We start from the raw sequence: 13,317 nt of genomic DNA on the forward strand, positions 1-13,317 counted from the left end.
TACCTATATTCCTCCTGTGTGAAGCGTGGGATCTCACCAGGATGTAAGACAAGAATCTTCACTGTGGCACTGCTGGACATCACAGGCTCCCCATCATCAAAAGCAACCACCACCAACTTAAAAAGCAGTAAAAATTAATGTTAAAGATTATAAGTAAGAACAACGTAACAGCATAATTTTTATATGTATGTGTTTACTTATTGGATTCCCTGGTTCCAGAAGGGGGAGCAATGATCATTTCCTCACTGCCTACCACGTGGCAGAGACTATGCTAGAATATACCACGTTCTCACTTAATCTTTACAATAATTCAGCCAGATAAATGTTATTGTTTTCACTTGCCAGATAAGAATACTCAGAGAAGTAACTAACTTTATGATTAAAAAACAACTACCAGTAAAACAAGTATATTATACTATATCTCTCCAATTAAAAACTCATTTCTGTAATTCCACTGGGGCCCACAGTAAATACACATGATTTTATAGCACCAATACACTTATTTAAAAAGTGTTAAATTCAGACACATAAAAAGCTAATTAGCTTGCTCAAAAAAGAAATTAATTTTCCTAGTGAATTTGTTGTTTTTGAGATTATAGGGCAGAAATACTTTAGAGGATAAAATTGGAAATCTTTATAGTTTAACATTCTTTGGTATACTATCTCTTAAAAACAAATTAAAAGGCCAAGTTCATTCGGTATAGCAGAAATTGTTCAAATGATGAAAACTAAGAAAAAGCTTCAGTGTTGAGATGTGATGTCTGATATTATTTATTACTGCAATAGGATTTATAATTATTTTCTTTAATAACCTATATTACATCAAAGTAATTCTATGTTTACTTTAAGACATGTTAAATACTTTCATAACTATGTGCTTCTCTGGAATACAAATTCTTTTGGAAGCTGCAGGTTAATAATGTAAACTAATTCAACCTAGATCACAGAAGACCGTAACCAAGGATCATCCTGAGAGCCACAAATGGCCTTTGGGTTAATGCTAATTTACAAACTGATCAGCTGTTCCAAACAGCAGTAAAATCATGAGAGACATAGTGCTCATTGATCCTTACGTGGTTAACTGATAAAGCTATTTCCCTACTGTAGAGTCAGAGACTTTATTCACAGTGACAAAAATTATTCTAAGTAACTATTAAAAATGGAAATGTTCAAACACTTAATAAAATTGTCTACTTATGGTAATGCAAATTATTGTTTTAATACCTTGACAGGTAGAGACAGGCATTATTTTGTCAAATATATTTTTAAATATGTAAAAAACAAAAGAGGGAATATGTTCTGTTTCATTAGTATTTGAAGAAAAGTAAAATTTGACAAAAAATCAAATAGATATAGATATTTTCCTAGATATATGCAAAGATTAATATAACAACAATCAGTGTTGAGTGGTATCAGGAAAACGGATACTCTCAGGAAAGATGAAGAATGCATAGAAAGGGGTATTTTTTTCAAATTTTCTAGGGTTATAATATATCAAGAGTACTTATCTTAAAAAAGTGAGTAAGGGAAAAATGATATTCATACAAATAGTTGCATGATAGCATTTATTGTAACAAAAAATGGAAAGTCTAGTTATAAAGCAACTCAGTATTATATTAAAAAGAAAACCATAATGTTATACTCATATAGTAAAATACTATGAAACCACTAAAATAATGGCATTAATGTCACTTATTGGCATAGACAACATAATGTTGAATTTAAAAACCAGAATGTATAAGACTATGTGATTTGAAAAACATATATTTATATATTTGTGTTTGTATGAAATGTCATCATGAGGATAGAGATCAAAATGCAAATTCTAGCTATTTCCAAGATGTGAGATACCAAGTGGTTTTCTTTTTACTATTTTGTAAGTTTCTAAGAGAAAAAAAAATGTAATTTAAAAAAAATTAAAATGGAGAAAAATTGAAAGAAAAAAATGTGCTGTCATCTGTTAAGCCAAATTCTCTATCAGAAATTAAACATCAAATAGACTACATAATGAAAAGAGACACTGACCTTAAAAATTGTTGTAGGTTCTTCATTAAGGTTGACTCGTGTTATTACTCTTCCAGAATCTTCTTCCACATCAAAAATACTGGCAGGGTAAGGAAACTGGACATCATCTATTCTATACCTCACACGACTTGCAGGTAATCCCTAAAATGAAATTATTAATTTTTAATTTGCTGTTACCAAGTTAAAACAAAGTGTAATGATAATATTAAATGGAACTTTAAAATTCATGATCTTTTAGAAGTGAAAATCATATTTCCATATTTTCATTCTTTCAGGGTTGAAATGTAGCCAGATCATTATTTCTTTATGATAACTCAATCTGAATCAATGAAGTATCTCTACTACAGGTTATTTTAAAATGATTTATATAAGAGAAAAATTAATGGTTGCTTTGGGCATCTTCTCTACCACTTTCCTTTAATTATGTGAATTACATCTTCCTCCTAAAACACCCAATATCTCCTTTTTTAAATTCAGAGACAGGGTCTTGCTTTGTTGCCCAGGCTGGAGTGCAGTGGCATCACCATAGTTCCCTATAACTTCAAAACTTCTGGTTTCAAGTGTTCCTATCCCACTTTAGCCTCCCAAGTAGCTGGGAATACAGGTGTGTGCCACCATGCTTGGCTAATTTGAGAGGACTGTGGTAAAGTGCAGGAATGGGCATGAAAGCTAAAAAAACAAAAATTATTTACCATCTACACTATGTTGATTACCATGCTAGATATTTCTATACATCATTAAATTAATGCTCAATCTTTTAAGATGACATTAATAATGAAGATGATAGTAATAATGGTAAGTTAATGACGCTAACAATTTCTAGATGCTTACCACTTGCCGGAACCACATTAAAGATGATGTATGTGTACTCTGTTACCCATTTTAGAGCTAAGGAACTTGTGGCTTACAATAAGTTAAAGAGTGCTGAAATATTCCAGAGATAGGCCAAGATAAGTTGGAACACCAAACAAAGTCACTTTTAATGAAAACAATTAAAATTTGCATTAAAATTTGATAAGTTTTTAAAAGAATCAAAGTGATTATAAAGGAACAGTCAAAATTTTGCTGGCTGCCCTCACTTATATTAGGTTTCAGATTGGTTTCCTTTGGAACTATATAGGGTGACATTGAGGTGACCACTATAACATTTACAGTGCTTAGGCCTTGTAAATTTCTTAAGACCTAGAAGTCAAATAAATATCTTGAGCAGGGAACTAGTATGTGGTAAAGTTTGACTTCAAACCTAAACACTAAATTACAACATTGACTTCTTCAGAGAAAGAAACACTTCTATTTGGCATTATTCTGATGCAGAAGAAGTAAGAACATTACCCCCACAGGATGTTCATTTGGCTGAACTTGACTCTTTGGTGTAAAAACAGTTCTGAGAACATTGCTTTTTAGATTTCCATTTTCTTCAAGACTGTCCTTGAAAATAATCTGTTGCTCATGTTGGTTCCTGAATTAGTTGGGCTATGAGATAAATATGAGTCTTCAGGATTTGTATAATTCCCTATTTTCTGTTAGTTCAGTCCTTTCATATACTACACATCACCACTGATCACTGTCTTCCTGAATATATTCTTAATTTAACCTTTTTCCACTCTTCTGCCTTTTCTCCTTCCCATCTGGTGCTCTGTGTCAGACTCTTTGCTTGTTCCCACTCTTTCTGGCTACTAAATGTTGGAGTTTTCCAAGGCTCTGTTTCAAGAATTTCTATATTTTCCACTTCTACTCTCAGCCCCTGGAACCTCTTCCAGTCTGATAGCTTCAAATATCTTCTATTTGTTCATAAATACCAAATTTTAATATCTGGCTAAAGTCTGAACCTTTTAAGTCCAAACTACTACATACAATTGTCCACAGATACGCTATTTTCTTTTTTTTTTTTTTTTTTTGTTTGAGACGGAGTCTCGCTCTGTCGCCCAGGCTGGAGTGCAGTGGCGCGATCTCAGCTCACTGCAAGCTCTGCCTCCCGGGTTCATGCCATTCTCCTGCCTCAGCCTCTCCGAGTAGCTGGGACTACAGGTGCCCGCCACCTCGCCCGGCTAATTTTTTGTATTTTTAGTAGAGACGGGGTTTCACCATGGTCTCGATCTCCTGACCTCGTGATCCACCCACCTCGGCCTCCCAAAGTGCTGGGATTACAAGCGTGAGCCACCACGCCCGGCTTCAGATATGCTATTTTCAAATAAACATATTCAAAACCAGAATAATGATTTCATCCCCCAAATTTATAACTCTTCCACTATAGATAATGGCTCTACCTTTTACTAAGATGTTCTATCTGAAAGCATAGGGATAATCATTGATCCTTAAGCCCCATAGCCAAATCATCATCACATCCTGCCAATACCTCAATGAATATAGGCCCTAATGTCTTCTCATATCCTCTGTATTTTCTGTAGTCGACTCTTAACTGACTTTCTGCTTCTATTCTATTAAAATTATCTCATGACTCCTGCTTAAACCCCTTCAATGATTTTGCATCACACACACACAAAATAAATACAAAGTTGTTAGTATGGGCAATCTGATCCTAAAAACATCTCATTTTTGCCTACTCATCTGATTTCACCTTGCTCCTTCCTCTTTCACACATTTTCCTTGTTCCTTTCTCCTTATCTTTGCCAAGGCAATAGTCCTTTACCAGGAAAATAAGGTGGCAATACAATACACTCATCTCTCAGATTTTTGGCTAATAAATTTACCCTCCTCTTCTCTTGGCATTCTCTAATACTCCCTTTAAATTATCTTCCTTCAGCAACCCTGTCTGAAATTATAGCATATATTCTATATATTTACTTCTTTACTGTTTGTCTCTCACGTAAGAATACAAGCTGCACTAGGGTAGGGACTCTAGCTGAGTACCTTGAATGTTACCTGACCCTTATATGTACTTAAGAAGTATTTGACTGAATGCATAAATAAGTGAATGGATAACCACACATCAAGGGTGCCCAGACACTTCAACTGATATCTAAAGTATTCATATATCTCAAGGTTTGGGAAATAGAGAACATTGAATAAACCTTGAAAGCATGTCAGGCAACTGTCAGTTCTGGGATAATATTTTTATATAAACCACTGATTTCACCTAGTGGTGGATGGTCAGTTCACCCACTGAAGAAGTATAGAAACAAGAGCACATTTTTTTAGAAAAACTTCTGCCGATTTGGACAGAATCAGACTTATTATAATCATATATAATGGCTAACCTTGTATATGATTTGCTTGTGAAAGAGTGGGGGTTTAGCAGAACACATCGTAGGACTTGGGGCACAGTGTCATGCAATGTCAGCAACTTTGCTTGCATTTGAATAATAATTATAATAACAAGAGTTGTTAGCTATCAGTTTAAGTATTTTACTATGTATCAGACTATATGTATTACATGCATTTTCATACCTATGATAAGTGCAGAAGTTGGTATCAATAGTATCTACTTTTCTTTTCTTTTCTTTTTTTTTTTTTGAGACGGAGTCTCATACTCTCGCCCAGGCTGGAGTGCAGTTGTGCAATCTCCGCTCACTGCAACCTCTGCCTCCCGGGTTCAAGTGATTCTCTTGTGTCAGCCTCTCAGGCAGCTGGGACTACAGTAGCCTGCCACCATGCCCAGCTAATTTTTTCTATTTTTAGTAGAGATGGGGTTTCACTATGTTGGCCAGCCTGGTCTTGAACTCCTGACCTCATGATCCACTCTCCTTGGCCACCCAAAGGGCTGGGATTACAGGCGTAAGCCACCGTGCTCGGCCCTACTACCTATATTTTTAAAATAATAAAATCTAGGCTTTAAGAATTATCGTTTCAAATTTCCTTAGCTGGAAAATAGCAAAGTTATTACTTGAACAAACTTGGCTCACACTAAAACAGAAGTCTTTTAAAATCAAATCAACTTAACATTTTTCAGTACTATCTTAAAGGCAATAGTCCTCTACCAGGATAATAAGGTGGCAATACGAGTGAGCAAAATTACTTGGCAAAGATACGATAGAATTTGATGACCTAGTAAATCTTGCCTTAGAACACTTTCTAAGAGGTTATGCAGCACATAATCCAAGTCACCTCCAGAACAGGAGGTCAATGATGAAAGAGCATAATTATAGCACCAACTGTTTCAAGAACAAATTTTTAGAGTTTTTGCTAGCATGAGGACCCATTCAGTCTACAGTAAAGTGACTAAAATTACTTAAGACAATCACAGATTGGCTCTCAAAAACATAAAATAAGTTAATTATACTTGGAATCTTCTTTTAGCTAGCATATTTGTGATGCATATGGAATTATGCCTGTAATTGATAAAATGAAAAAGAAAACATGCTGGTATTATGGACTGTTATCTCTCAGATGCCTAAAATATTTTGCTATCCAGAACATCGTAGAACTTCCTGGAGGATTTTTACAGATAAGATTGTATGTATATAAATATGAAAATATGACTAAAATAGTTTGCTATCCAGAAAATCTTAGAACTTCCTAGATGATTTTTACAGATAAGATTGTATATATACAAATATGAACATACATGGTAATAGTGACTATATCAATAAACTTTTTATTTTAAGATTGCAATTATTCTATAGATTACCACACCATCATGAAAGTGTGGCCCTGATAGGACTCAGTTAGCCTGCAAGAAACATTTTGATTCTTTTATCACCCTTGTTATCAAAGCAGCACATTTTATTTTATATCACATATTATAACTATACTAAATAACTAAAATGATGTAGACTTTCCTTTCAAAATATTCAAAAGTTTTTTTCTCTCTCTGTCCTTTCCTACTGTCTTCCTTCCCTTCTTCCCTTCTTTTTGCTTTCCCTTCCTCCCTCCTTTCCTTTCTTTACTTCTTTTCAAAGTCTTTTTAAAATAGTTGTATAATTAAGCTATATAATAGGTAAAGGTAATTAGCTTTGGGAAACAGCTCTAATTCCTAACATTATTTCTGGGAAATTTACAACATGAATCAAGTCAAATTCATTGTTTTAAGAAATTATAAAAATAGCTGTGGCTTTAATCTTGGAAAAAATTGTCATTTTGAAACCCAGAATTTCAAGTACTCTAAAAAAAAAGGTATAAACTTGATCAACTAAAATTACTAATTAGCATTTATTATCTTTTAATACTTGATTCCACTAAAATATAATAGATATGATCAAAGTATTCTAATGTATAAAACTCACTCTTATTAGTTATGTTTTAAAAATTAAAATAATATAGTAAATGAGCTTACAAATGATATATTTTAATAATTATGATATATGTGACATACATATTTAAATTATCATTCATACATATATATATATATGTATATATATTTTAAAGACAGGATCTTGTGTTGTCACCCAGGCTGATGCGCAGTGGCATGACTATAGCTCACTGCAGCTCACACAATCTTTCTGCCTCAGCCTCCCAAGAGGCTTGATATGGTTTGACTTTGACAAAACATGGGCTCATGCAATCTTTCTGCCTCAGCCTCCCAAGAGGCTTGATATGGTTTGGCTTTGTCCCCACCCAAATTTCATCTTGAATTGCAGTTCTCATAATCCCCATGTGTTGTTGGAGGGACCTGGTGGGAGGTAACTTAAACATGGGGGCAGTTACCCTCATGCTGTTCTTGGGACAATGAGTGACTTCTCATGAAATCTGATGGTTTTATAAAGGGCTTTTCCCCCTTTTGCTTGGCATTTCTCCTTGCTGCTGCCATGTGAAGAAGGATGTGTTTGCTTCCGCTTCCACCATGATTGTAAGTTTCCTAAGGTCTCCCCAGCCCTCTGGAACTGTGAGTCAATTAAACCTCTCTCCTTTAAAAACTACCCAGTCTTGGAGAGTTCTTTATAGCCATGTGAGAACAGATTAATACATAGCTGGAACTACAGGGGCATGCCATCATGCTGAACTAATTATTTTTAATTATTTGTAGAGACGGGGGTTTCTTTATGTTGCCCAGGTTGGTCCAGAACTCCTGGCCTCAGGTGTTCTTTTCAATTTGTTCTCCCAAAGTATTAGCATTACAGGTATAAACCACTGCACCTGGCCTAGATAAACATTAAATTTCCAAATATTTGCTTTTATTTTAAATTATATTAGGAATAGACAGATGTCTCTTTTATATATTCCCAATAAGTTAATATTCTTTCAATTAAATACTTCAAATAATCATATTTATTTTTTAAAGTAAACTATAGAAAACATTTAAAATCAATATGAAAATCTTTAAATATTAATTTCTACTTCATTCATGATAATGTAGTATGTATATTCTACTATACCTCTCTATGTATAGCTGTGTATATGTCAAGAGGAATTTTTTGGACCATGAATAATGATAAAAGCTATCTTTTTACAAGTAAATCAATATTTGGAGGAGGTTCCAAGATGGCCAAATAGTAAAAGCTCCAGTCTACAGCTCTCAGCATGAGGGATGCAGAAGATGGGTGATTTCTGCATTTCCAACTGAGGTACTGGGTTCATCTCACTGGGGCTTGTTGGACAGTGGGTGCAGCCCATGGAGCAGGGCAGGGCATTGCTTCACCCGGGAAGCACAAGGGATCGTGGAATTCCCTTTCCTAGACAAGGGAAGCCATGACAGAGGGTATCTGGAAAATCGGGACACTACCACTCTAATATTGTGCTTTTCCAATGGTCTTAGCAAACGGCCCACCAGGAGATTATATCCCATGCCTGCTTCGGAGGGTCTCATGCCCATGGAGCCTCAGTCACTGCTAGCACAGCAGTCTGAGATCGAACTGCAAGGCAGCAGTGAGGCTAAGGGTGGGGCATCCGCCATTGCTGAGGCTTGAGTAGGTAAACAAAGCGGCCAGGAAGCTCGAACTGGGTGGAGCCCACCTCAGCTCAAGGAGGCCTGCCTGCCTCTGCAGACTCCACCTCTGGGGGCAGGGCATAGCTGAACAAAAGGCAGCAGAAACTTCTGCAGACTTCAACATCCCTGTCTGACAGCTTTGAAGAGAGTAGTGCTTCTCCCAGCATAGAGTTTGAGATCTAAGAACGGACAGACTGCCTCCTCAAGTGGGTCCCTGACCCCCAACTAGCCTAACTGGGAGACACATCCCAGTAGGGGCCAACTGACACCTCATACAGCCGGGCGCCACTCTGAGACATAGCTTTCAGAGGACAGATCAGGCAGCAACATTTGCCATTCTGTAATATTTGCTGTTCTGCAGCCTCCGCTGGTGATACCCAGGCAAACAGGGTCTGGAGTAGACCTCCAGCAAACTCCAACAGTCCTGCAGCTGAGGGTCCTTACTGTTAGAAGGAAAACTAACAAACAGAAAGGACATCCACACCAAAACCCCACCTGTACGTCACCATCATCAAATACCAAAGGTAGATAAAACCACAAAGATGGGGAGAAACTAGAGCAGAAAAGCTGAAAATTCTAAAAATCAGAGCGCCTATTCTCTTCCAAAGAAACACAGCTCCTTGCTAGCAATGGAACAAAGCTGGATGGAGAATGACATTGAGGAGTTGAGAGAAGAAGGCTTCAGACCATCAGTAATAACAAACTTCTGTGAGCTAAAGGAGGATGTTTAAACCCATCACAAAGAAGCTAAAAACCTTGAAAAAAGATTAGACGAATGGCTAACTAGAGTAAACAGTGTAGAGAAGACCTTAAATGACCTGATGGAGCTGAAAACCATGGCACGAGAACTATGTGTGGCATGCACAAGCTTCAGTAGCCAATTTGATCAAGTGGAAGAAAGGGTATCAGTGATTGAAGATCAAAGGAATGAAATGAAGCAAGAAGAGAAGTTTAGAGAAAAGAGAATAAAAAGAAAAAAACAAAGCCTCCAAGAAATATGAGACTATGTGAAAAGACGAAATCTATGTCTGATTGGCGTACCTGAAAGTGACGGGGAGAATGGAACCAAGTTGGAAAACATTCTGTCGGATATTATCTAGGAAAAGTTCCCCAATCTAGCAAGGCAGGCCAACACTCAAATTCAGGAAATAGATAGAATGCCACAAAGATACTCCTTGAGAAGAGCAACCCCAAGACACATGATTGTCAGATTCACCAAAGTTGAAATGAAGGAAAAAATGTTAATGGCAGCCAGAGAGAAAGGTCTGGTTACCCACAAAGGGAAGCCCATCAGACTAAAAGCAGATCTCTAAGCAGATACTGTACAAGTCAGAAGAGAGTGGGGGCCAATACTCAACATTCTTAAAGAAAAGAATTTTCAACCCAGAATTTTATATCCAGCCAAACTAATCTTCATAAGTGAAGGAGAAATAAAATCCTTTACAGACAAACAAATGCTGAGAGATTTTGTCACCACCAGGCATGCCTTACAAGAGCTCCTAAAAGGAAGCACTAAACATGGAAAGGAACAACCAGTACCAGCCACTGCAAAAACATGCCAAATTGTAAAGACCACTGATGCCAGGAAGAAACTGGATCAACTAACGAGCAAAATAACCAGCTAATATCATAATGACAGGATCGAATTCACACATAACAATATTAACTTTAAATGTAAATGGGCTGAATGCTGCAATTAAAAGAGACAGACTGGCAAATTGGATAAAGAATCAAGACCCATCAGTGTGCTGTATTCAAAAGACCCATCTTATGTGCAGAGACACACATCGGCTCAAAATAAAGGGATGGAGGAAGATCTACCAAGCAAATGGAAAACAAAAAAAATCAGGGGTTGCAATCCTAGTCTCTGATAAAACAGACTTTAAACCCACAAAGATCAGAAGAGACAAAAAGGCCATTACATAATGGCCTAAATATATATGCACCCAATACAGGAGCACCCAGATTCATAAAGCAAGTCCTTAGAGACCTACAAAGACACTTAGACTCCCACACAATAATAATGGGAGACTTTAACACCTTCGGTTCTGCTCTGAAGAACTGAAGGAGACAGAGCAACAAAAAACTCTTCAAAAAATCAATGAATCCAGGAGCTGGTTTTTTTAAATGATCAACAAAATTGATAGACTGCTAGCAAGGCTAATAAAGAAGAAAATAGAGACGAATCAAACAGATGCAATAAAAAATGATAAAGGGGATATCACCACCGATCCCACAGAAATACAAACTACCATCAGAGAATACTATAAACACCTCTATGCAAATAAACTAGAAAGTCTAGAAGAAATGGATGAATTCCTGGACACATACACCCTCCCAAGACTAAACCAGGAAGAAGTTGAATCCCTGAATAGACCAATAACAGGCTCTGAAATTGAGGCAATAATCAATAGCCTACCAATCAAAAAAAGTCCAGGACCAGATGGATTCACAGCCGAACTCTACCAGAGGTACAAAGCGGAGCTGGTACTATTCCTTCTGAAACTATTCCAATCAATAGAAAAAGAGGGAATCCTCCCTAACTCATTTTATGAGGCCAGTGTCATCCTGATACCAAAGATTGGCAGAGACACAACAAAAAAAGAGAATTTAAACCAATATCCCTTATGAACACCAATGCGAAAATCCTCAATAAAATACTGGAAAACCAAATCCAGTAGCACATCAAAAAGCTTATCCACCACGATCAAGTTGGCTTCATCCCTGGGATGTAAGGCTGGTTCAATATACACAAATCAATAAATGTAATCCATCATATAAACAGAACCAAAGACAAAAACCACATGATTATCTCAATAGATGCAGAAAAGACTTTTGACAAAATTCAACAGCGCTTCATTCTAAAAACTCTCAATAAACTAGGCATTGATGTGATGTATCTTAAAATAATAAAAGTTATTTGTGACAAACCCACAGCCAAAATCATACTGAATGGGCAAAAACTGGAAGCATTCCCTTTGAAACCTGGCACAAGACAGGGATGCCCTCCCTCACCACTCCTTTCCAACACAGTGTTTGAAGTTCTGGCTAGGGCAATCAGGCAGGAGAAAGAAATAAACGGCATTCAATTATGAAAAGAGGAAGTCAAATTGTCCCTGATATGATTGTATATTTAGACAACCCCATTGTCTCAGCCCCAAATCTCCTTAAGCTGATAAGCAACTTCAGCAAAGTCTCAGCATACAAAATCAATGTGCAAAAATCACAAGTATTCCTATAGACCAATAACAGACAGAGAGCCAAATCATGAGTGAGCTCACATTCACAATTGCTTTAAAGAGAATAAAATACCTAGGAATCCAACTTACAAGGGATGTGAAGGACCTCTTCAAGGAGAACTACAAACCACTGTCAATGAAATAAAAGAAAACACAAACAAATGGAAGAACATTCCATTCCCATGGATAGGAAGAATCAATATCATGAACATGGTCATACTGCCCAAGGTAATTTGTAGATTCAACGCCATCCCCATCAAGCTACCAATAACTTTCTTCACTGAATTGGAAAAAACTACTTTAAAGTTCATATGGAACCAAAAAAGAGCTTGCCATTGCCAAGAAAATCCTAAGCCAAAAGAACAAAGCTGGAGGCATCACGCTACCTGACTTCAAACTATACTACAAGGCTACAGTAACCAAAACAGTATGGTACTGGTACCAAAACAGAGATATAGACCAATGGAACAGAACAGAGCCCTCAGAAATCATACCACACATCTACAACCATCTGATCTTTGATGAATCTGACAAAAACAAAAAAAGGGAAAGCATTCCCTATTTAATAAATGGTGCTGGGAAAACTGGCTAGCCATATGTAGAAAGCTGAAACTGGATCCCTTCTTACACCTTATATAAAAATTAATTCAAGATGGATTAAAGACTTAAATGTTAGACCTAAAACCATAAAAACTCTAGAAAAAAACCTAGGCAATAACATTCAGGACACAGGCATGGGCAAAGACTTCATGACTAAAACACCAAAAGCAATGGCAACAAAAGCCAAAATTGACAAATGGGATCTAATTAAACTAAAGAGCTTCCCCACAGCAAAAGAAACTACCATCAGAATGAACAGGCAACCTGCAGAATGGGAGAAAATTTTTACAGTCTACCCATCTGACAAAGGGCTAATATCCAGAATCTATAAAGAACTTAAACAAATTTACAAGAATAAATCAAAAAACCACATCAAAAAGTGGACAAAGGATTTGAACAGTCACTTTTCAAAAGAAGATATTTATGCAGCCAACAGACACATGAAAAAAATGCTCATCATCATTGGCCATCAGAGAAATGCAAATCAAAACCAGAATGAGATACCATCTCACACCAGTTAGAATGGCAATCATTAAAAAGTCAGGAAACAACAGGTGCTGGAGAGGATGTGGAGAAATAGGAACACTTTTACACTGTTGGTGGGACTGTAAACTAGTTCAACCATTGTGG

General features: G+C 36.6%; 1 protein-coding gene across 1 annotated transcript in view; it reads right to left on the reverse strand.

Moving 5' to 3' along the window:
- PCDH15 (protocadherin related 15) overlaps positions 1–13,317 on the reverse strand; it is a 979,523-nt gene that overhangs the window by 164,831 nt on the left and 801,375 nt on the right. The window contains exons 22-23 of the mRNA XM_030809305.1: positions 2,026–2,166; positions 4–116 (exon numbers count right to left, since the gene is read on the reverse strand). Coding sequence (XP_030665165.1) covers positions 4–116; positions 2,026–2,166 — 254 coding nt within the window. The remainder of the gene's footprint in view (positions 1–3; positions 117–2,025; positions 2,167–13,317) is intronic.

The sequence above is a fragment of the Nomascus leucogenys genome, chromosome 3 (assembly GCF_006542625.1).
Source record: "Nomascus leucogenys isolate Asia chromosome 3, Asia_NLE_v1, whole genome shotgun sequence".
NCBI lineage: Eukaryota > Metazoa > Chordata > Mammalia > Primates > Hylobatidae > Nomascus > Nomascus leucogenys.